Here is a 25178-nt window from a genome sequence, read left to right on the forward strand (position 1 = left end):
TCGTCATAAGTAGAATACGATAGACGGCACTCTTTGTTTCCTCACTTAAATCAAAGAACCTGGGCTAGAGGCTGCTTCGATTTGATGTTCTGAAAATTTGTCTAAAGTATCCAACTGATTTCTCATTTCGATGCAATCAACATTAACCATCTCACCCTTGGAAGAAAGCGCGCGTAGAAACGAACTTGTTACTGAGTGTCTGAACTGTCTTATCATTTACATAAACCTTCGTATAACATCGAAAATTTCATGGCGAACGCATGTTAGCTGAAGTTGCATACAATATTTGCACAATAACTTTCTCACAAGATAACTTGTGCAAGTCAACTTCGACTCAAACCTTGACACGTAATTCAGCACATCCGCTGAATGGTGGACGACGCTAATCAGCTGATTGTCAATTTCGGATTGATCGAAGCGTCAACCAGCTGCGGCTGTTTTGTTTGTCTTTTGCGTGGATCAGTAAGCACGTGTTGGTTGCTGATGTGATGCCGGTTATATTGCATCAGCTCATATTAAACTACGGTTTGTGGTAGTTGCAGTGATAAAACAAGCTGAAGCAATAAAAAACGGCAACATGCTGAAGCCGATCCTCCAGCAGTTGGCTACCAAACGTGTGGTGTTGGCGAGCGGATCCCCGCGAAGACAGGAGTTGATTCAGAATATTGTGAGTATTGATTGATTGATGGGACCATCCTAGAACAGTGAATCGACAAAGGATACGTTTCTCACTTAGGCATTACCTTTAGAGGGCAGAATCCGTCATTGATTTCGGAATTTTCAAAAGCTGTTTTTTCGTTTAGAATCAAGAACAATCGAAACAGATAACAGTTTCAAGGGAAAATTTTCAGTTTTGAATAGAAAAACTGCTTTTGAAGTTTCGACGGTGACGATGATTACGATGACGGACTCTTGAACGTTGAAGATTATTTTGTTCATAGCTCGTGTTCACGAGATTCGTGTTCAAGTTCAAACAATCACAGATTACAGATTATTCTTGGATCACACGTTATACCAAGAATAAGAAGCTGAAGATGATGATTACGAGTGAACATCTGAGTTCACCTTTTAAAACAAGAACAAATTAGTAGTCGGAAACGCGCTAAATAAAGCAAACAAAACTGTTGCGATAGACAGGGTATTTCCGAAATAGCGTACTATCATGCTTGTCTTACTAATGGTTTACAACAAAATTTATCAGATTTCATAGAACAATAATGTTCTATTTAATTTGAGTGGCACAATATTACACTTTACCATATGATTTTAAATGCATAGGGAAGCACAATTCTTATTTTCAGCTCTGCATTGCATTAATTCAATATGAGTACAGCGAACCCCTTCTATCCTTAGGGTCTCTCCAACGTACACCTGTGTCCCTCGACTTTTGAAGAGAATCTCGACAAAAATGAATATTGCTTCGCTGACTATGTCGCCGAAACAGCTTACCACAAGGTGCTGGAAGTGTACAACCGCCTGACCGCAAGCAGCGATCCCGCCGAACGGCCAGACGTAGTCATTGGGGCCGACACGATGGTCACCATGGACGGCAAAATGTATGGGAAACCCAAAACGCCGGAGAGGGCATTCCAGATGCTTAGCGAGTAAGTACATCTCGATTGGACCTGTTCAGTTTTGCACACATTTTCATAGATGCTCCGTGCCTCATCAGATTTCGAACTTAATTAATTGGATCATTATTTATCCAAACAAGTATTTTGCCAGGTTTATAAAATCGATTTTATGATTTTATGGTTCTTTCCACCGAAATGTCTTTCTGAAACCCCGAAATTAGGTTGTTTAGCGATGAAAAAGTTACAGTTTTCGATAGATCAAAATAACAGATTTTTCTTGATATAACACAAACATACAGAAAAAAAATCCTTTTTAAATTGTCTGATGTATATTCTAAACTAACTGATATAGTAGATTAATGCTTTACTTTGTTTTTCAACTAAAAATTTAGCATGGAGAAGAAAGCAATGAACACTAGATGGATAGGTACCGTAAGGGAACGGCGAGAGAAATTGGATAAGATGTTGAAGAGGGCATACCATATGACACAGTATTATTCGAAGCGTCCTTCCTTGTGGCTAACGTCCCCATGGGAACGACTTGGCGTGTTGTAAGAATAACACTACCAAGACAGGCTGTCTTGACACTGGACTGGTTTCTCTACACCTGAGACAGGCATTGGACCGAATAGACATCTCAAAACAGTGACTATACTGTCGGAATTAGGTGTTTCCAAAGCTTTGATAAACCGGATTGATATAGCATGCTTGCATGAAACAACCTCAATCTAATGGTTTGGACAACGAACTACAAACAAGTAGAAGACGAGAGGCATGCAAAAAGCATGCCCAATGAGTCCTCAACTATATATATATATTCAGATGCTCCATCATGTTCTATGCACGTTACGTGAATTCATCCCAGAACTGAGGCTGGCACAAGTACAAGAAATTAAACTACTGTGTATAATCGGGTATGCAGATGACTTAATGATAATTTGCAAGAACGAAGAAGACGTCGAAAGAATAATAACGATTCTGGAACCTCTACTTGCATCAATTAGACTGGAAATCAATTCGCAATAAAAAAAATTCGGCAAATATGATCTACAGATTGCGACTATCATGAAGTACCTTGGTGCGCAAATTAGAAGTAGTTTGACCCGAGGAGCGACGACGGCAAACAGATTAAGAAGATCACAAAACGCATATTTTCATCCTTGTGCATTCCTAAAAGAACATCCGCTACCATGATCAGCTGTGAAACGACTGTTTAGTGACTGCAGTGGTCACCTACTCTATATAAGTGTCGACTCTGATCAAAAGGAATAGGAATGCGCTCAGCGCAATGGAACAGGAAATGCTTATTACACCCAGGGGATTTTGAAAAACGAAGAGCTGGACGCTGACACTCAAGAGGAAGACAATAGCAGGAGCAAAGAATAGGATAACAGGGATAAAGATTTCAGGGAGGAAGAGGAAAATCATACTGAAGATACTAATAGACTGAACGATTAGACTCAATCTAATCAGCTGGAAGAGAATCCACACATCCACACAATTGTCTGAAATGTTACACCATTAATAATAAGATTAGAATCGCCAGACTTAACTACTACGGACGTATAATCCGAAGTGACAATAATGGAATACTGAAAATAGCACAAGATGGATGAAACGAATTAAATATAAGAACTCTTAAAATCCAGTATTGGACAAAACAGTTGCAACTTTTTCGAATTTCCATACAAAATGACCAACTTTGGTAAGCTAGATCTCAGTTATTTATGAACCGATTTGAATAAAATTTTCAAAGAACATCAGATATAACTTGAATTTTAACATATATTTTTGAATAATTTTTCCAATCACGAGTTTATAAGTTATAACGGTTTAGCTAAAGTGTAATTTTCGACAAAAAATTCAAAACTATTTATCTCAAAATCTGATAGCCCTACACTAAAACTGTCTTCAGCAAACTTGTTCATCTCGTTCAACTTTGCTGGAGATACCCAGTGCTGTAAAACGGTGAACAGAGTCTGTTCATGCACACCAGAAAAATGCTACCGCATCGGTGGTTCATTTTGTGAGATTGCGTTCTTGCTTTCTTTGCTCACGATCGCCCGAACACATATACTGTAAAGGGCATCCCATCATTTCATTTTGACATGCAATCACGCGTCCGATTCCCTGTGATATTTCTACAATAACACCACATACCGGTCAATTTTCTCAATACTGTCGTACATTAGTTTGTAATCTATCTATTATAATCATAATCCATCCAATTATTCACATAAATAGCTAGGAACGGAAAAAAGGACGGCTGTGAGCAGACTCTGCTCATCCAGCAATCACGCTCTTTTTACATTTTTGTTTTGTTCTGGTTCTCCGATGCAAGAATCTGGGACCAAATCGGTCTCTGTTGGTTCGTGAGCGTGTGAGCGTGGATCCTGCTTAATATTGGTTCATTTTGCGTAAACGGCATGATTCTTTCCACCACTGGAGATACCATGAAGCTATTTCTTCAAAATGTTATATCACTTAAAAAAATCGTCGAAAAAATCACTTTAGTTAAACCGTTACTGCTTTTGACCTAGTGATTGGAAAAATCACTCAAAAATATATGTTAAAATTCAAGTTATGTCTGATATTCGGCCAAATTTTCATTCAAATCGGTCCATAAATAACTGAGCTAGGGTAAATCGCCAAATGTTGAACGGTTAAGATAGACGTTTTTTTGTTATTTGATTTTCATGGAAATTTTGATAGAAAGGTTGCTAAAAAAGCATTCAACACCGTAGACGATTGTTTAACATTATTTCTGTAACATTTGTAGCACGGTAATGTCCATTTTGAATTGAAAAAATATATATTTAAAAAGATAGTTCTATACCCAATTTTTGAACACATACATAACCCATCTTATCCTAATGTTGAACATTTGTCGCTAAATGTTGACCGTTTTACTCCCGCATTCATTCAACTTGCAAGTTCGCGCTCCTCGTCGGTTGTGAGGCCAGGGTTAGGTCCGCGAAGCACTTTCCCTGACCACTCTGGGCTGAAACCGAAGTGAATCGTCCCCTACGACACTCCATAGACTTTAGCGGCTTCTCCTAATGTACATTATTTTCGACATTACAGCACCAATCGCGAGATTGAGGTTATACTCCGGATAAATCGGCTGCCGATGCGTAATTTCAATCATGGTGTAAACAAACAAACGGTGATGGCATTGATGCCATAGTGAAGATAGTGAAATTCGAAAAAAAAAAAGAATCAGAATGGCTATGGGAATGGGATGCAATTAATTATACTTTTCTGAATCGCATTTTTCACCATTGCAACATACACCATTAAAGGATTTTTTATAATAATTATTCAACAGATATTTTAAGCAAAAAACAATACTATATTGTGTAATGCAATATTCCATTTCAATATAGGTGTTTGGTACGAAAATAAAAAATCTGGCAATACTGTTGATGAAACCAAGCCTGCCATGTTATAATAGTGTTCAACAAATGGAAAATTTACGTGAAACAAAAGTGCAATTGAAAATGATTTTATGTAATTAATAGATACGAGTAAATTGTACGGATGTTTAGAAAATAACTAAAGTAGACTTTTACTGATATCGTGAATAGGTGCTTAACCCAATATACGTAGTATGTTTTACCACACAGCTTATTTCATAGCAGCCCCAGCTTAAGTTATTTTTTAAGAGAATTGAAATTTCCGTTCCACCTACCGATAAAAATTTTCAATAAATATTTCGTTTCAGAAATTGATTTGCTAATTAAATTTATTGTGTCCAATAGTACAGCTTACTTACAAAATATTCTGTATAATTTATTGAAACTGTTTGAAAATGGTTCAATTTCCCGTTTTAACATGGTTGTTATAGATCGTTCAACATTTGGGTAGCGTTCAACAATTAGCGAATTACCCTATAGCTTACCAAAGTTGGTCATTTTATATGAAAAATCGAAAAAGTTGCAAATGTTTTGTCCAATACTGTACCGTGGTGAATCAAAATCCGGACGGTACCAATATCCGGACACTCTGATAATATTTATCAATTATGAGTAAAATTAAATGTTTATATGTTTGATTTTACACATAACTTTTACTGTTAACACTGTTGCTCATTTCACATCATTTACAATCTAGTTACCATTGTCAAATAATTAATAGGAATAAAAACAAACATGTTCCCCCAGTTAGACGTCATTCCTCTGATAGTGCTAGTTCAGTTTTACAGAAATGTGACAATCGTCGCTTCACAACATTTAGTCAGTGAAAACGAGCTTGTATTATATTGTTAAATATGTGATTGCAGCATACAAGTGAAAATGACGATTTTTCGAAGATTGTGCTACATCGTGGCTTCAAATGTGGTGTAAATAGCCATTTAAAGTTGTGAACAGAGACTGTCCGGAATTACAGGCAAATGGCTCTAAAACCGGACATTTTTTTTTTTTTTTAAAGTGGTATGTTTTACGTGTTCAAGAGTGTAAATTAATAATACAAACAAAATATTAACCCAACGTCGTTTTAAAAAGTGTCATTTGAGAAAAGAAAGCCGTTTGAATGCCTAAAAATAATCAATTTAAATAAAAAACGCAACATTTCGAACCCACAGCTCCGAATCCGGATATCGTTGCCCGAATAAAAAATACAATACAAACACAATATAACGTATTGTAACAGTACCATTCAATATATTGGAAATACAATACAGTATATGTAAAATGACAATACAATTACAGTACAATATATTGTTTTGAACAGTTCACTGTATGGTATATGAGATTTTTGCCATATAATGTATGGGTGGTTAAGTATCGTAACAATACAAATATAGATATTTTCTCATACAAACATTTTGAAAATACAATACGATATAATGTTCATGTATTGTCTTGATTAGCAATTCGTGTATTGTTGTACAATACAAAAACAATTCAACGAACTGTATCATGGTTGCATTCGTCGTTACAGCTAATGTCAAGTGACTTCTAAAAAACTACTTATTTTAACTTTTTGAATATTTTTCACCCAACATTTCTTGCTTTCTGAACTTGTTTTGTTTATTTCTTTCAGCAAAGCTACATAGAAAAAAGCAACAATTGTTTTACGCGAAAATAGGAATTTGACCAAAATTGTAAGGTATAAAACCAATTGAAAACAATACAATGTTCTGTTACAATATATTATATTGTTTTTGAATTGTATATCCAAACAAGAATAATATTGCTTCGACATTCAATTACAATACGCTGTATTGTATCCAATACGTTATATTGTACATTAATGGTTTATTCCATTCACTGAATGATACGTTTTTATCCGGGTGGCTTCAGGTGAGGTAATTGAAGCTTAAATATAATTATGTTTCATTCAATCATGTATGATGGAGCCTGATCGTGTTTAATGTTCTTATCAATGAGGTATTTCATCGATTAAAGCTATTCTTTTTAAATACTTCATAAAAAAAATGCATGTTACGTGCAGCTGTCCGGATTTTGATTCGCAAGTGTCCGGATTTAAATACAAAGCTTACTTCTGGTATCCGGATTTAAGGACAAGACATAGTTTATTAAATCAGCGATTTACATGTTATAAATCTAATTTTAGACATAAAATTTGTCAGTATTACCTAGATCTTATATAAAACAATCGTTTGGCAACACTTATAGCCACTGAGGAACCGTTTCGCGAAGTGAACTTAAAATATTCAATTTCTCTGCGATAAATGTTCTATTTAATGTATAGTTTTTGTTCATTCTGCTGGTCTTGAAGTGAAGATTACCAAAATTGTAAAGTTCATGTAAAAAGGAATGTTTTAAAAATAAATATTGACTGAATTAGAGTTGTGGTGTACGGTGAAAAAATGTGCAAAATAATTTCAAATGGTGTCCGAAGAATCGAAGAAAATGTTGAAAAATGTGTTGGTGTGCGGAGCAGTATGTGTCAGTGTAGTGGTGAAAAGGAAAAAAAATCTCATTTGCTGATTGAAGATGGATTAGCAAAGGGATTTCCTAGCATCAGAACGGCATCAATAGATTCGGTGAGAATGTTTCATGTTGCGACGTAAATCAACTAAAATCAGATTTGGTTTATTCTGCGTCCTCTGATATTCATTTAAATTGATTATGTTGATGTTTAAATTGTCCTCCATGTAGAGTTAAAAGAATTAAAACCAATTCGTGATCAAACGTCAACATCCCACCGCAAAATCGCTAGTGTTTGGAGGTGATTTTAACCTCCAAATAACGATATCATCACCTCCAAGTTAGTTCTAATACTCTCCGTTATATGAATTATGGTGGCGCGTCGATCGTCACAAGTTTCTCGTTTACCAGTCAATCGCAACTGGCGCCGCTGGAAAACAGTTTTCATCTTTCATTCCGTCATGCTTTAAACCTCTGTTTCCCACCACCAGATACCTCTAGCAGCGTATAGCTGAAAAGCTTATAACCATATTCGTCGGTTTTTTGCACGCCAATAAATTTCTACCTGGGGCCTGAATTATATCTACTCTTTCAAAATTTAATATCTAGTTCTTAATTATGTTTTCTTGAGGACTGTATAAAAATATTTTTTCTCGTTTTCAGCTGACAAACAGTCAAGGAGTGAAGTGTAGTATCATATGGAGATCTACTTAGTAGGAGCTGGGTTACACTCTGTGTAGAACTTTATGAAAGTGTGACTTTTTCTTTGAAAGTTCGACAATATTTGCCTTTTTTCTTTGATTCTCGTTAGTATTAGATATTCGTTGAAGCCCGGAACGCAAGGAACATACACGCTCAGAACTCCAGACTTTTCGATGTGGGGATGTGCAAATGTAATTTCCATTGTTTGATTAACAGCTTCATAAGGACTTCAGAAAAAATCTTCAGCATTCGTGATTTCAGGAGAAATTACCTAATGGATAAACTTGTATCGTAAATGCGTTTGATCTACACTCGACTGTCTTATTTCTATATGATTTTATACTATTGTCCTCATATCTTAAATGAACGAAAGAAATGTTCAACAATTTAATTCAATAATTTTAAGCAGATAAAGCCATTTAGGTTAATCATCTGCAGAAAATCCTAATCAATTATGAAAATTAAAGTCTCATCGTTTGAATAAGTTTGCTTATAATTTAAACCATTATTACCATTATTTCGATTGTTTTCCAGATTTAAACACAGTTCGGCTGACCGCCGGAAGTGAGCTGCAATTTATATTCATACATCTCTAATCAATTTAATTTTCAGGATATGTCAGTAAGAGAAACACATGGTTTTAAAATCAAAATCGCCGAAAATAAATATTTTCATGACTGTTGAATTCTATTGTTAAGTCAAGTATGAAAGTAATTTTTTTAGGGATTCTAGGACAAACTTTCAAGTTGCTGCATAATTTCTTATTTATGGATACTATTATATTTTGGATTTTTGTTCCTTTATACAACGATATTATGAATTCAAATTCATAATGAAAATTAAATCCTATCTATCCTATACTATCCAATGGTACCGCATGCAGAGCAAGACTCAAGCTAGGATGGTGGCTCTCTACATACATACATACATTAATCATCTTTAATTCATCGATTCTAGGTCAAACCGTCGAGTTATACCATGATATCATATATTTTTTATATATTAAATTATTGTATTAAATTTATTACATAACGAATCATATAACATGGGTTGGGAGGGTGCATCAGGGCATCATTGAAGTTACAGCTGGACAATGGAGTGGAGTGCCAGCCGGAGTCAAGGGTTGAAGTAACCGTAACATCCTTGTAGATGGGTTCTTCTATCCCAACAGTTGTAATGGATTTGACGCGCCCTTCTTATAACAAACCATCCCGTGGATAACTTGACAGGTATTGCAAATTTCATTATACTTTCCGTTGGATCATATTATTGGAAGGAGATTCTCTATTTCCCGCGGGTTTCGCGTAAGTGTCTCTGCTTACGGGTCCGCCACACCCCATTTTGGCCCTTCATACAATGGTATGTTGAATTCAGATTGATAATGAAAATTGACAGTACTGTTAAGTGGAACCGCATGCAGAGCAAGACTCAAGCTAGGATGGTGGCTACCTACATACATACATACATACATTACCTAGATCTTATATAAAACTGTCTATAAGATAATTGAACTTATTCTTAACTTGAGAAAAACTTGATCGAAACTGAGTTTGAACATTTGCCCTTGCTTAAGCGTCCGGATATTGATGCATCACGATACATGACGAAACTCTTGCTCCTGGAATATTTGTTGAAATCCAAGATATATTCTTGACCGGCGTTTACGTGAAGAACTCGAACTGAATTAGTCAAGATATTGTCAGGAGCAATATGCATATAACAGCATAGCAAGAACTGGCTATTGACAGAGAAAGAATAAAAAATGCGTCGAAGAAACTGTATGGATCACTCTTGTTGAATAAGAACACTCGAACTCGACCACTGCGTGGCGCTAGCGTCGATTTGAATTTCCGGTAGGGACTAATGCGATAACTGCGTGCATATAGAAGGATGCTGTCTACGTCAAAGCTGCTCAGGTGGATAAGGACGTCCACATGGGTTACCACCGCGTTATGCTGGCATTTGTATGAACTTCCAATAGGAGCGGGACCAATTAACTACATCCAAAGAAACCTCTTATATAAAGAATTACGACTAAGACCATTGCAATAGTTAAGAGATTTTTCTGGAGAAATTGTGGAAGAAAATGCATATTTTTTGCAGGGAACTTACAAAGAATTTTCAATGCAAACAGAGAAATAAATTGCTGAAAGAAATGTATGAGAAACTCCAAAAAGACCTAAACAGTAATTTAAGGAGTATTTTCAAAATCGTTGATAAAATAAATGAGCACATTGAGGAATACTAAAGGATACCCCAAAAGATTTATTATAAGGATGTCCTCGAAACAAATTTCTGGGGCGTATTCCAAGAAAAAATTTAAGATGGAATTCCGAAATAAAATCTTGAGTACATTTTATAAGAAACTTTTAACCCTTTTCAAACCATTCATATAAAATCAATATGAAATATAGAAGGAAATTCATATCTTAAAAAAAAGGTGCACGTCAGTAATTAAAACGTGGTCCCCTGCGATTGTCTTATCACCAACACTATTCTTCGCATGATAGAAAGAAGTAGACTTGCGAACATTACTTAAAGTATAAAGATATGAATCTTTTCGGATTATCAATGTCATTATTGAGATAAATACAAGTGGATAGTAAAATCAATTAAGTGCGTGAATTTGATTTAACGTTTAATTTAGTGTTGGTGTAAATTGATTTGTTCCCGATTCAACTATTATTGCTTATGTAAATATAATTAACAAGATAGTAATGTCAACAATTCTTCTCCGTGAACTTCTGTAAAGTTCTTTAGAAGCCGCTTTTGCAGGAATTTCAACAAATATTGCGTACAAGATTTTGAGTAAAAGTTTTGTATTTGAACAATATTGCCAGAAAGAACTCAGAGCAATATCTTCAGATTCTCTTAAAAGAAAATTAGTACACATAATTAAACAATTTCGCCAACACCACTGAAAAAAAAAACGAATTTCTGGTAGAATGCCATAATGAAGTTTTTGAAGAATCAAATTACAATTTAGAAGAACTTCAACAAGACTTTCAGTAACTTCTGGAGCAATTTCATAAATGACCCGTGGATGAATTCATACATTAATCTTTAACGAATACTGGAAATATCTGTTGGACTAATTCTAGAAAGAACAGCTGGAGGAATTCCAGAAATAGCTTCAAGGGGATGCATTGAAGCTGAGGTACTCTGAAGTGTTTTGAAAAGAACCCTCTTGAGAAAATTCGAAATTAACCTTTAGTAAAATTTCAGACTATTATTCCGTTGAATCCAAAAATAAAACTTGAGAAATACCGCAAACTGTTTTTAACCAGATTGTAGAAGAATTGAATAAAAAGACCTGTAAGGGAACGACAAAAACTCTGAAGAATTCACTCCAGATATAAATTCCTTTAAAATTTCAAAAAGTACTCTTTTGAAGGACATTATAAGGAACTTAAAAAACTTCTTGAGTAGGTCTCAAAACGAACATCAAGAGCAATTTCTTAAAAACCTTGGTATTGTATCACTACTTTGTACACCGTCTTGTATTAGTTGTAGTTGTCGGCGCTTCGATAGCGCGATACAATAGTAACAAACGCAAGTAATGGCAAGCTATAAAGTAATTCCTAGAGTAACAATTTACATTTTTTTTTACATTTATGGCATATAGACAGAGCTCACAGCCCTGTACAGTGAGTTTGGACATAAGAATGACAACGAACACGAAGATGGACGAAACGAATTAAATATAAGAACTCTTAAAATACATGACGAAACTCTTGCTCCTGGAATACTTGTTGAAATCCGAAATATATTCTTGAACAAATCCTGAAGGGAATTAAATTTCAGAAAAAAAAAACGTCCAGAGAAATTTTATGAGAGTGAATTGTAAATTTTCACAAAAAAATGCCTGTAAAGAAAAATAAGAATTAATAAGATTTTTCCAAAATAAAAATAAATATCAAAATAAAAATCAATACCAAGAGGAACACTTGAAACAATTTCTGGAGGACTGTTGACAATATTTATAAGGATTTATAACTCATTCAGCAATTGTTAAATACTCCTGAAGGAAATGTTCGAAAAAAAAAAATCAGAAGGAATTGCTAGAGAGACCTACCCTGTGGAAACTTAAGAAAATAACAAATGATTTCTAAAGGAAATTCAATTCGTTCAGGAGTTTTGTCAGGAATTCCTCTAAGGATTATTCTGGGAATTTTTGCAGGGATTAAGCGGATTCGACAGGAGTTTCTGAAAATATTTACTGGGATTTCTCCGGGAATCAATCCATCTTCAGAGAACTTTTCCAGGAATTGTTGCAGAGATTACTGTTCCAGATATTCTTTCAATGATGTTTCATGCGATATTTCCTAACATTCCTCCAAAAAAATCCAGAGGTTCCTCTTAGTATTTCTCCAAGAAAATCTCTACATAATACATAACAGTTCTGGTGGCGATAAATATAGCATAGATGCTAGGAATGATAGTGAGTTATAACTTATAACTATATAAGCTTGGTTGTAAGAGAGAATGTGTTTATAATTAAGATGACGATAGTAAAAGTGTTTAAGAATGAAAGTTAAAAGGAAGACATTTTACCAGCCATATTTCGTTCGTAACTTTGAATAATGATGATCATAATCAAATGTAATGTATTTAGTGATAATTATACAGATTATAAATATGGCATGGCATGTGTTAGGAACAATAAAAAAAAAAATACTATTCCGTTCATCATTTTAGCCACCTTTGTAGCACTTCCAGGGGCTCCATCCCATTACCCCATTACCCCATTACCCACACTACGCCACTACCCCGAATAGTGCAGTATGTATCTTGTTTTTCGGGCAAAAATTCGTCTCTAATGAAAACTGGTAATTGATGGCGCGTTAAGTTCGTCGGTAAAATCATCATATATTTTCCCTCCATTTATTCAAAATATATTGTTGGCAACTATCTTCTTATCATTCTTTCAGAGACAGCGCCTGTTTATCAGCTCAGTGGGCACTTTCGCAGTTCAAGGGTCCATTCACAAATTTCATAACGCCAAAAATTGCCATTTTTGACACCTATCCACCACATCGTACAATTTTTTGTATGAAAATTCAACATATTTTGTATGGGTTGAAACATTTTGAGGACAACTACCCACAAAATTATTAGCCCTCCTTCAGTGCTACGAGATTTGTGAATGGGTGTTTAATAACATAAGCCTTTCTATTGACTGACCCAAGCAACCAAAAGTTCATTTATTATTTAATAATTGAACTCAGAAGTTCACATTAAGTTCCGGCTTGGTTCCGTGGAACTTTATTGCTGATTAACAAGAATGTATGTATGTTTAGGATACTTGATTCTCCAAGAAGTACCAATTATAATTAAAGAAACCAGAAAGTTCAGATAAATTTAAACAGAACTTCAATCGAACTTCCAAAACAAAGTTCGTTTAAAGTACAAACCGAACTTATCGTGAACTTCTTTGTAACATGAGGTAAAATTCATAAAACTTGTTGATATATAGGTTTGTAGCATTCGCTAGTCTTCAATTCTACTATTATTTAATGCTCATTGCAAAATTTCATCATTTCCTGACTTCTTGATCGCAACTGTCCGGAAATATCATTGTGTATATTCTAGACAACAACTAGGGTGACTTGTTGTATTTTCGGCAGCTTTGTTCTCTTCGTCTTGGGTGGTTTTCTAAAACATATTGGGCTCAAATTATGCACCAATACTTTCACCATATAAGTGCATCTTACTGCCGAATTTCAGAAGTTTTGGTTGATAAAAACCCCCCATGACGAAGAAAACAAATCGGCCGATAATACGTAAGTTCCCCTATATGCAACAACCGTACCTTATTTGCAGCACGATGCCAGAAACAAAGGCGTGTTGTTCAACTCAAGCCAGTTCTGGATGCATTATCACTTTTGGTAAATAATTCAATCAAACGTACCTGCTTTGAATTCTTTAATTCCGATTACTCGATGTGGATGCTTTTTCGTTCAGCTGAGGATTTTGTAGAGCTGCCCCACCAAAAGTTCGATATATCCACCGAAAAAAATTACTCTCCCACTGATATTCACTTTCTAATACATTAATCAATGTGTACTTAGCCTTCAAATATACATTAGGGTCTCTATTTAGTATTTGTATATGCTTTTTCACTGCCACTAGTTTTATTTGTAATAGAATTAGTAGGAAGATTTATGACATCAGTGGGAATCAAAACAGACTAAGAAATGTCAAACTATGAAGTTCACAAACAGCTCCCCGTGAACTTCTTCAAACTTTTAAGTACGGTTTAGTTTAAGGGGGCAGGATCCGTCATTGATTTCGGAATTTTCAAAAGCAGTTTTTTCGTTCATAATCAAGAAAATTTACAGGAAAATGTGTTCACTGTATTCTATTCTCCAACCGAAACACAGTGAACACATTTTCATCGAATAATTTTTAGTTTTGAACAGAAAAACTGCTTTTGAAGTTTTGATGATGACGATGATTACGATGACGGAGCGTTGCTCGTTAAAGTGAACTCTTAGGAGAGCTTCAAGTTCAGAATAAGTTCCTATGGGAATAGATTTAGCCTCGATTCATGAAATCACCATATCGAGAAAAATAATGTGGTATTCCACTACACGTACATACAGCCGTGGTATGCACTCTGGTTTCAATGCAAGGAACTCGAGTTCGAGTCTCGTCGTAAGTATCACAACAAATATATACAACTCAAAAAAAAAAAAAAAAACAAATATGCCAATTATCCAGCAAAACTAGCAAGGGGCTGTCCATTAATTACGTAAGACAATTTTAGCGGTTTTTCAACCCCCCCTCCCCCCATGGTAAGATTTTTTGTATTAAAACCAAAAATAATTTGTATGGCGCGTAAGAAATCTTCAACCCCCCATAAACCCTTACGTAATTAATGGACCACCCCCAATGGGCTGCCACGAAAGTTGGCTATTTGTATTTTTTTTTTTTGACAGTTTATCGCAGTTTATTTTTTGGCTGAACAACATTCTTTTCAGTGGCATAAGCAAACCTTTTGTGAACTAAAGTTCTGTTAATTACTTAAAAAGTGAGCTGCATAGAAGGTTGTTTATAGTCTTTCAAATAGCTGATTATGCCAAAACATGCCATTCTATCCGTACTTTTGGTTGCTTGGGGAGAGCTTTCCTTGTTCATGTGCCTCTATGTCCAGGGACGTCAAGGAAATGTTCAATGCATAAGATCCGCCACCGGAGGAATTCGAACCCTTAACCCTTAACCCTAACTTTCAATATGATCTTGCTGAACAGCGGGGTGATCATCGGTATTTGGAATTCTTGGTGGTGTTCATATTTCAATTTTGTTTTGAAACCAATATTTTCCTTTCTTATGAATATACAGTATTGGACAAAACATTTGCAACTTTTTCGATTTTCCATACAAAATGACCAAATTTGGTAAGCTATATCTCGGTTATTTATGGGCCGATTTGAATGAAATTTTGGCAGAAGATCAGACATTACTTGAATTTCATCATATATTTTTGGGTGATTTTTCCAATCACAAGTTTAAGAGCAGTAACGGTTTGACTAAAGTGAATTTTTTGACGATTTTTTATAAATGACATAACTAAACACGTTGAAGAAATAGCTTCATGGTATCTTCTGCAAAGTTGTAGATTTTAACGAGCTGAACAAGTTTGCTGAAGACAGTTTTTGTGTAGGGCTATCAGATTTTGAGATAAATAGTTTTGAATTTTTCGTCGAAAATTACGCTTTAGTTAAACCGTTATTACTTATAAACTCGTGATTGGAAAAAATATTCAAAAATATATGTTAAAATTCAAGTTATATTCGATGTTCTGTGAAAATTTCATTCGAATCGGTCCATAAATAACTGAGATCTAGCTTACCAAAGTTGGTCATTTTGTATGGAAAATCGGGAAAGTTGCAAATGTTTTGTCCAATACTGTAGGTTGTGCCCACGTTGTTACAGTGATCATTCACGTCATAGCTGCAAATATTTCACCAGAAATTTGCCCTTCTTTCTTAAATAGGCTGTTCTTTCAAATTTTTGTTGGATAAGCTAGTCATTAATATTTCCATATAGACCAGCTTAAAGGAATATATCCTGCAGGCATTAACTAAAGTGAATCCTGCTATAATTCTAATCAAAAATTTTCCCTTTCCTTTATCTTCTTGTATTAAACAGATTATGGATTTGCTCACCACTTTTCTGCCACCATCATTTCTTCATTGACTTGAACCAAAACCTTTTTTTTTGTTGTGGTTCTTCTTCTTTCTTCTTTTCTGGCGTTAAGTCCCAACTGGAACAAAGCCTGCTTCTCAGATTAGTGTTCATATGAGCACTTCCACAGTTATTAACTGAGAGCTTTCTTTGCCGATTGACCATTTTTGCATGTGTATATCGCGTGGCAGGTACGATGATACTCTATGCCCTGGGAATCGAGAAAATTTCCTTTACGAAAAGATCCTCGACCAGCGGGATTCGAACCCACGACCATCAGCATGGTCATGCTGAATAGCTGCGCGTTTACCGCTACGGCTATCTGTTGTGGTTATCTCATCGAAATTCAATTTATTGATCCAACAAACCAACGAAAGTTTTTACTGTAGCAATCAGAGACCGTCGTTTTTAGAACATGTACAATTGTATTAACTTTTCCTTGTCATGGCGGAACGGTTGTCTATCAGATTGGTCTTCAAGCGGGTTCTATCTCAGGGAGATCTTCCATTACTATCGTTTACGAAATAATATCTTTAAGAATCTTAATGCTAGTAACCATCTTTTAATCTTAATGCTAGAAGCTCGACTCCTACAACAATGAGTAAAGGAAGTGTGTACCGACGTTCAATAAGAGACTTTAATACAGCATAATTTGGTGCGTACTATAGCTATCCGTTTCATAATAAATTCATCCATCTTTTCGAAATAGGCTGTTCTTCAGAGCATTGCAATGTAGCTGTGTGAATCTTACCAAAATTAGAGGACAAATCCAAATAAAAATTATTGCTGAAAAACTAGCTGCTTTTTTATCTTCTAATATTTGAAAAATACTTTGTTGAGCCAAACTCGTTAAATACTTATAAGAAATCATACAATTATCTCCCTAATCTCTAAAATGTTATGCATTCGGGGTAGTGGCGTTCGGGGTAATTACCCATTCCAGGTAATTGTTTTCGGGATTATAATAACATACAAAAAAAAGAAGAAATGTGAGGTACCCCGAGGCAAGTGAGAATCCGGTGTAAGTGGGACCTTCCGTCATATCTCATTTAGGAAAAGAGAGCTACTCTTTTAGAAAGTTTAAGATACAATGATACGGAATGTAGGTATCTAATAACAAAATTTATTGTTATTTTTAATACCATGTGCTCCTTGTTACAATTGTCAATTCAGCGTCATTTTCAACTTGCATGATAAATTGTGTCACGTTTTACGATTTGCCTGAGCACGCAAAAAAAAAAGTTTTATACATCGAATTGTCATCAGTAACCTACAATTTTAAGTATTATTATTATTATTATTGCCCAAAACAGCACGATATGATAAACACGTATTTTGTTTTCATTTCATATGAAAATTTCTAGGGTCAAACTTACTCCAAAATATCTTTATACCCGGGGTAATTGAAAACTATCGAAACAAGCCCCAGAATCAAAACTTTTCCTACACGTTTCAAACATTTTCCAAGAGAGTAGCACAAAAACATTTAAACAGATAATTTTTATCAAAAACTGATCAATATCAAATTACGCTATTGCTTAGGAGGGAGAGGAAATGTCTAATTTTTACAAACATTTTAATCAATACGAATTCAAAATTGACCAAAGACAGAGATGAAATTATAAAAAAAACAGGACAAACATTTCAAGAGGGCACATCGACATTGGTAAACATTGGCTTTGCAAGACGCTGTTGAGCCCAATTCAACTCGATCACGCTCATCAATACCACTATTATGAAGAGCTAACACCAATCTTTCTGATAGTGGTGTTAGTTTGCGTGGGCAGGCTTGAAAGGGCTCAACAGCAACGTTTCTGAAAAAAGGCTCAAGACCTTTCTAGCCCTTTTCAAATGTTTATCCAGAAATGCATCATGTGAACGAATATTTTTCTATTTTCTATTACCAAATTTAATAGTAGCGGAAAACAATCACATCCCATTATGTGGTTTTCTACCATGCATAACAATAATAACAGAACATATTTACAACTTCGTCAATTATTGGAAGTTTAAGGAAGTTTCATTAAATAACTTATAAATGATATATTTTGAACATGTTTTATTCCTCTTTACGCTTTTAGTGAGTAATTTTCAGTTAATATTAGGTGCGATGTGACATACTATTAAATGAACGTTGTCTTCCTAAAGCGTTACGTACATTTCGGTTGATCCCTTATGTACATCAAATATGTACTCAAAATAGAAAATCTATGATTTATCAATCCTATTTTAGCAATGATTGACTTACTGATGTGGATGGACGCATGAAACTGGGTGGGTCCCACTTGCACCGTTTAGCGAGGAAACTGCGTCTAATGGCTCATTTTAAAACTTTCTTCTAAGGTCAGTAGTAGACGAGAAGCGGTCGAGTACACACGCTTTTGTGGTTTGCTCCGTTCGGTCAATTATAGGCTGACCATACGTACCGTATTTAACGGGACAGTACCGTTTTCATCCCCTCGACGGACTGTCCCGTCGTTTTAGGGAAAAGGCTCGAATTGTCCCGTATTTTAGGAAATGGAGAATAGCACATAATTTTCAACACCAGTAAAAAACTAAAAACAACAACATAACAAACAGTTTTTAAAAATATTTCAGAGTTTATTGTCTTACTCATTTATTTTCCAAGCAAGTAGTAGTTTCTCAAACAGAGTTAAACTTGATCCGTATGCTTCCTATATCCTATATGCTTCTGCTTAACTTTTTGCGTTTCTTTACTCATATTTATGCCAAATTTTGGTGGATTTCCAAAATACGGAACTTTATAAGATAATTATTCATATAATACCTAAAATGAAGAAGAACTACTATGTGTTTACTTCTGATACGCAATTGATTGGACTAACTGTTTAAAAAGTGGATATTTCAATAATTAAATGAAATATTAGGAAAAAATACGTTTTGATTTGAAAAATTGAAAAGTCTAACGATTTGAAAAAATTCTTAAAAAACACTGCTTCTCGGAAATCAAAGAATGAGCGTAAGGTGAAGATAAATCGAAGCCAAACTTCAAATTTTCAAGAGCACGGATCTGGAGAACCAAACATCCGTTTAAGCTGAAAACTTAATCGATTGGTCAGTCGCTGATGGTGACCAATCGATTAAGTTTTCAGCTTAAATGGATGTTTGGTTCTCCAGATCCGTGCTCTTGAAAATTTTAAGTTTGGCTTCGATTCATCTTCACCTTAAAGATTCTTAAGTGATTTTTATAGAATCATACAGACAGGATTGTATAATCTGGTTCTGCTACTTTCCCTCGAATGGCGGTTTCCCGAATGTCGTTCTTCCAACGCCAGGTCTCAGAATGCTAGTTCCCCGAAAACCCCGTTTCCCCGAAAAGCTCAGCTCTCCGAAAAGTTCTAACACTCATAATTGTCATAACCTTTTGCATTTCAAGGTGGTTGACAATATGTATTTTTGGCAATATGTATTTAGTCGAGAATGATAAAATATCTTCTTCTTTGGTAGCTTATCGATCTTTCTAATTCAACGCTATCTCACTACCTGAACAGAACAAAGTTCTGACCATTAAATCGAGATATTGATTTGATTGACATAAGATCTGAAGATAATATCAAAATTTTATTCCTGGTACTTCTGAGTCATAGCTAAATTTGAGTTTGGAAGATCTAAGGAATAGCTCGCTGATATTGGTGAGATCTTATAAAAGCTAAAAATGATATGCTAATAGTATTCCAGGAGTAAATTTTAGATATTATTTTCGGACCTTTTATCCCTAATATCTATCAACTTAACATCACTTATATATGTCCATATCAAAATTTGCTATTACACCTGATTCTGATTTTGCACGGATGTTTTTTGCACGGCCGTGCAAAAAAAGTTTCCATGCATTTTTTTCGCCAAAACCTTATTTTTGGATGAAACGTCGAGAAATTGTGTTATTTTTTTTGCACGATTTTTGAAATTTTGAACTGAAAGCTTTTTTTGCACGTTACGCATCACCCGTGCAAAAACAGAATCGGGTGTACTTAGCTTTTTTCGCCTGCTCGGGTAAAGACTATTATAGTAGACTGGCCCTTAAACAAAAAAGTTGTAAAACTCAACGGGGCACCCTCTAGATATGAGCCTTAGGGTAAGAGAAACGCTCTCTCAAAATTTCAACTCAATTGGTTGCTCCACCAGCTGGCGCATTCGATTTGAAATTTGTATGGGATATTTGTCTCAAATATATTGAAAATTGATCCTATGTCACTGTTTCGTTCCGTATACTAATTGTTCACGTTCAAATAAGCCCAGAATGACAAATACACTAGTTGATACCCTAATGAACATAATTGCAGAAGGTTGTATCTGGATTTAATCTCATTTTCATTACTCTTTCAGTTGTTGAAAGTTAGGCTTAGATCAGCACTCCCGTACAGTCACTCATATGCATGCGACATGTGCCTCAGCTCGCCCAGCGTCATAGGTGGCTATGATGCGTTTAGTGGCTCCCTCCAAGCTATGTTGAAGAAATACAAGCAGTATTGCATGATATACTTCAGATGGTTAAAACTTTATTAATTTTGATCATGGTACAATCTTCTACAATATTCTTCGCTATTACATCAAGTAGTGTTTTTGACATTCTGGGTCCAATTGAACGCGATCATTAACTTTCCTGAACCAAACAGTAGATGATGTGCTGTTGCTCATATGTTTGAGCTGAAAATCCCATATTAACTTCAATTCAAATGCGCCAGCTCATGGAACGACCAAATGAGCTGAATTTTTCAGAAAGGCTTCTTCTTACCCCAAGAAATAATCCTGGGGGGTGCCCCGTGGAATCATGCAACTTTATTTTTCTCCCATACTGAGCTGGGCCAGTCTACTATTATAGCACTTTTTTGAACTGCATTGCTTTACGAGGGTACGGGTCATTCGGGGAAATGGCTTCGAAGAAACGAACCATTCGGGGAACTGGAATTCGAGGAAAAGTAGTACAATCGGATAATTTATGTCTTTCTAGATTGTCCCGTTTTGTTTTTTATTTGTCCCGTTTTTATTTGGTTGGCTTCTGGTCAGCCTAGTCAATTACAATAAAGTAGATTGCCAGTGGTCAAGGTCACTAGTGCTATCGCTTATACAATACACGGATTTGAACAAAGGATGGATCGAGTGCAGAAGATAAACACAATTGGATTTGAATTCGGAAAGAATGGAGCTATGCCCTCGGTGAAGGATGCCATAACTTTTGTGGCAAAGGATTTGAAAATCAAGGAGACAGATGTTCATACGGTATACCGAGATCCAACGGAAAACACGTTTTATGTTAAGTTCATTGACGAAGAAGTGCTGAAAGAAATGACGCAACGTTTGCGTGCAACGGAAACATTCAAATATGGTGATGGCACAACGGCTCAAGTCCACGTGGTACCAGCTGATGGGTTCTTCCGTTATGTGAGAGTTTTCAACCTCCCGCCGGAGGTCGGTGATACGGAGATCGCGAATGTAATGGCAAAATTCGGTTCAGTGCGGCAGGTGGTGCGAGAGAAACTGCCTGCAGATCTTGGGTTCAATGCTTACAGTGGAACACGTGGGATACATATGGAGGTTAAGTCGGAAATTCCGTCAGCATTGTACATTGGACACTTTAAGTGTCGTATTTTTATGAAGGACTACGCAATCGATGCTTCGTCTGCAAAGAGGAAGGGCACGTCAAGGCTGACTGCCCAAAGCGTCAAGCCATTTCATATCAAAAGTCAAACAGTTTTACAAAAGTAAAAGTATAGAATTCAACCGTAGTATGACCGAAAGAAAGTCTGAGCTGCATAAGACGTTAGTAGAGCTTTCGAATTTACAAAATGAAAATGGAGACGTTAGTACTGAAATGAATTTTACAAAAGCTTTGATATTCAAAATTGAAAACGAAAAATTGAAAAACATGGAAACAAAATTATCCGCGAATAGTATCATGAAAGACGAAAAAGTTAATATTTATCAGATTATAGCCAGATACAAAAGCTCGAAAAGCAGAACGATTGTAGAACTACATGATGGAAGTAACACTATTAGAGGAACGAACGAATTGAAAAGATACATTTTTGAACATTTTTCCGGTAATTTTGCTAGACAAACTGACGATGAAACTAAAGACCGCTGTGACATGCTCGAATACGTAACCAAGAAGTTAGGAGAAAATGATGCAGAGGGCTTGATACGTGAAATCGGTGAAGATGAGCTGAAACATGTGGTTTTTAGCTGTACAAAGAAAAAGACACCTGGTCCAGACGGTATAAGTTATGAGTTCTATGCAAAACACTTCGATTTGTTAAAAAATGATATGTTGGAACTTTTCAATGGATTATTGCATGGCGATGTTATTCCTCCTTCCAAATTTTGTGAAGGATATATAACATTAATACCAAAATCGGGTTGTTCAAAAAACATCTCAGGCTTTCGACCTATTAGCCTTCTCAATTGCGATTACAAAATTTTCGCAAAAATCATTGCTAGTCGCATACAGCAGGTAATAGGAAAAGTAGTAGGTGAAGGACACACAGCATGCGTTGCCAGCAAATCCTGCATAGAAAATCTCGATCAGTTAAGAACTATAATAGCGAAAGGGAATGGATCGAAGAGATTTAAAGCTGCAATTTTTAGTTTGGACATGGAAAAAGCTTTCGACAATGTTCACCATGGTAGACTATGGCAAGTTTTAGAAGGATACAATTTCCCGTTTCGTTTGATAGATTGTTTGAAGAATTTGTACCGTCATGCCTCTTCAAGTGTGCTGTTCAATGGCCACTTGACAAATAAGTTCAAAATTGAAAAATCTGTTCGGCAAGATTGCCCGCTATCTATGATATTATTTGTTCTGTATCTGGAGCCGCTTATAAGAAAAGTTTATCAATCAGTGACAGGTATTTTAATTGACGGAAAATTCATTAAAATTCTTGCTTATGCGGATGATGTTACGATTATCATTCGTTCAGATTCAGAATTTGATACTGTATTGAGCATAGCTGATGATTATAAAAGAAAGTTTGGAATCCGATTGAATCTTCAGAAATCAGCTTTTACGAGAATTAATAATATTGCATTAGGTCCACAGAAGATAAAGGAAGAAAAGCAATTAAAATTTTTAGGAGTAACTTTTACGCAAAATTGGATAGAATTTACTAAAGTTAATTACAGTCGGTTGATCAATAGTTGCAAATGTGCACTAGGTGCTTAAGGAGTTAGAAATCTGAATTTTGTTCAAAAATCTTGGATAATCAACTCGTATATTTTGAGTAAACTTTGGTATGTTGGCCAACTTTTACCACCGGATAAAGACCATATAGAGGAATTAAGAAAACTTGTTATTCGTTATTTTTGTGGTTCTCAGATTTTCAAGGTGGATGCTAGGCAATTGTACTTGGCCTTCGGGAAAGGTGGTATGGCACTAATTTGCGTAGAAGAGAAGTTGAAAGCCTTATTTATTAAACAAGTTTTGTACGGTATCAGTAGTTCTATTAGAGAAAATGATCATTTCCTTTTAAATTGTCCATACACTCGAAAATTGTCTCGAGTTACTCACGATTGGATTAATATCGCCATGCAATATAAAGCCATAGACTATTTAAATACGGTTTCATTAATATACGATTCTTTAATAGCAAAACAAGAACATGTCCCAAAAATTCAGTTGAAATTTCCAAATTATGATTGGCAAAATGTTTGGAAAAATTTTAGTAAGATTTTTTTTAGTTCAGAAGCTAAATCAGTGTTATATGTAATTTTGAATGACATGTTTCCAAATAATGAAAAATTGTGCAAATATAAAATAAGAGGTCAGTCAGAAAACAAATGTGTGATATGTAGTAAACTTAATACTAACAAACATAGGATGAAAGAGTGTATATATTCTAGAGAAATATGGAATTGGATTGAAAAAGTAGTGAGGAAACAGATAAAAGTTAACTTTAGCAGTGCTACTGAGATTATAGGAATGAATATAAGAGAAGGTAGGAAAGACCTAAAAGCAGCTCTTTGGCTAATAGTAGAAGGAATCGCATATACAACAAAGCACTATAAAAACGCTTCGTTATACGTTTTTCAACACATGTTAAGGAATCAAAGGTGGAATCAGAGGTATTTCTTTAAAAAAGTTTTAAGAACACACGCAATTTAAATCAAAGTGTCTGAAATTTGAGGAAAAAGTAAGGAAGCGTCCGGAATAAAAATCATGAAAAGTCTACATATTTATATTTTTTTAAAATTATTCAGATTACGGAATCAAAATCTTCACCCACCTTTCGAAAGTTATGTGTTATCAAAGCTGGATAACGCGGACGAATCGTACAGAATGGCTAGTTTTATATGATTTGAAAAAGTAACCGAGAATTTATGATATCTGATACTCCACAGATTGATGGGCAGAGAGCATACCGTCTACACGGGAGTCGTTATCAAACACCATGACCGGGTGGTGAAGTTCACAGAAGCTTGCAAGGTGCAGTTCGGGAAGGCAACTGGCGAACAGATTCAAGCCTACGTCGACACTGGAGAGCCATTGTAAGAAAATCTAAGAGTGACGTACAATCGGTTCAACTCATAATAATGCAGTCTATGATTTTTACTTTCACCTATTTTCCGCAGAGATAAGGCCGGTGGATATGGCATTCAGGGCATCGGAGGTACGTTCGTGGAGCGAATTGAAGGAGACTACTTCACGGTGGTTGGCCTACCTCTGTATCGAATATCGGCCGAGATGTGCAAACTGTTCGGGTATGACGTTTCCAAGTGAGTCTGTTGCAGGCATTTATTGAAGCGGGTTCCTTATTAAACATTACAATCGAAAAATGTAGGCCAAGCCGACAAACTAAAA

The 25178-nt window shown here is 35.4% G+C and overlaps 1 protein-coding gene across 1 annotated transcript; it reads left to right on the forward strand.

Moving 5' to 3' along the window:
• Nucleotides 1–410: 410 nt before the first annotated feature.
• LOC5572464 (maf-like protein CPR_2112) lies at nt 411–25178 on the forward strand. The gene is made up of 4 exons (XM_001660361.2): nt 411–667; nt 1354–1604; nt 24719–24865; nt 24950–25178. The coding sequence occupies exons 1-4, from the start codon at nt 578–580 to the stop codon at nt 25095–25097; spliced, it is 636 nt and encodes a 211-aa protein (XP_001660411.1). The 5' UTR covers nt 411–577; the 3' UTR covers nt 25098–25178.

Source organism: Aedes aegypti, chromosome 2 (assembly GCF_002204515.2).
Source record: "Aedes aegypti strain LVP_AGWG chromosome 2, AaegL5.0 Primary Assembly, whole genome shotgun sequence".
In the NCBI taxonomy this organism is placed as follows: domain Eukaryota; kingdom Metazoa; phylum Arthropoda; class Insecta; order Diptera; family Culicidae; genus Aedes; species Aedes aegypti.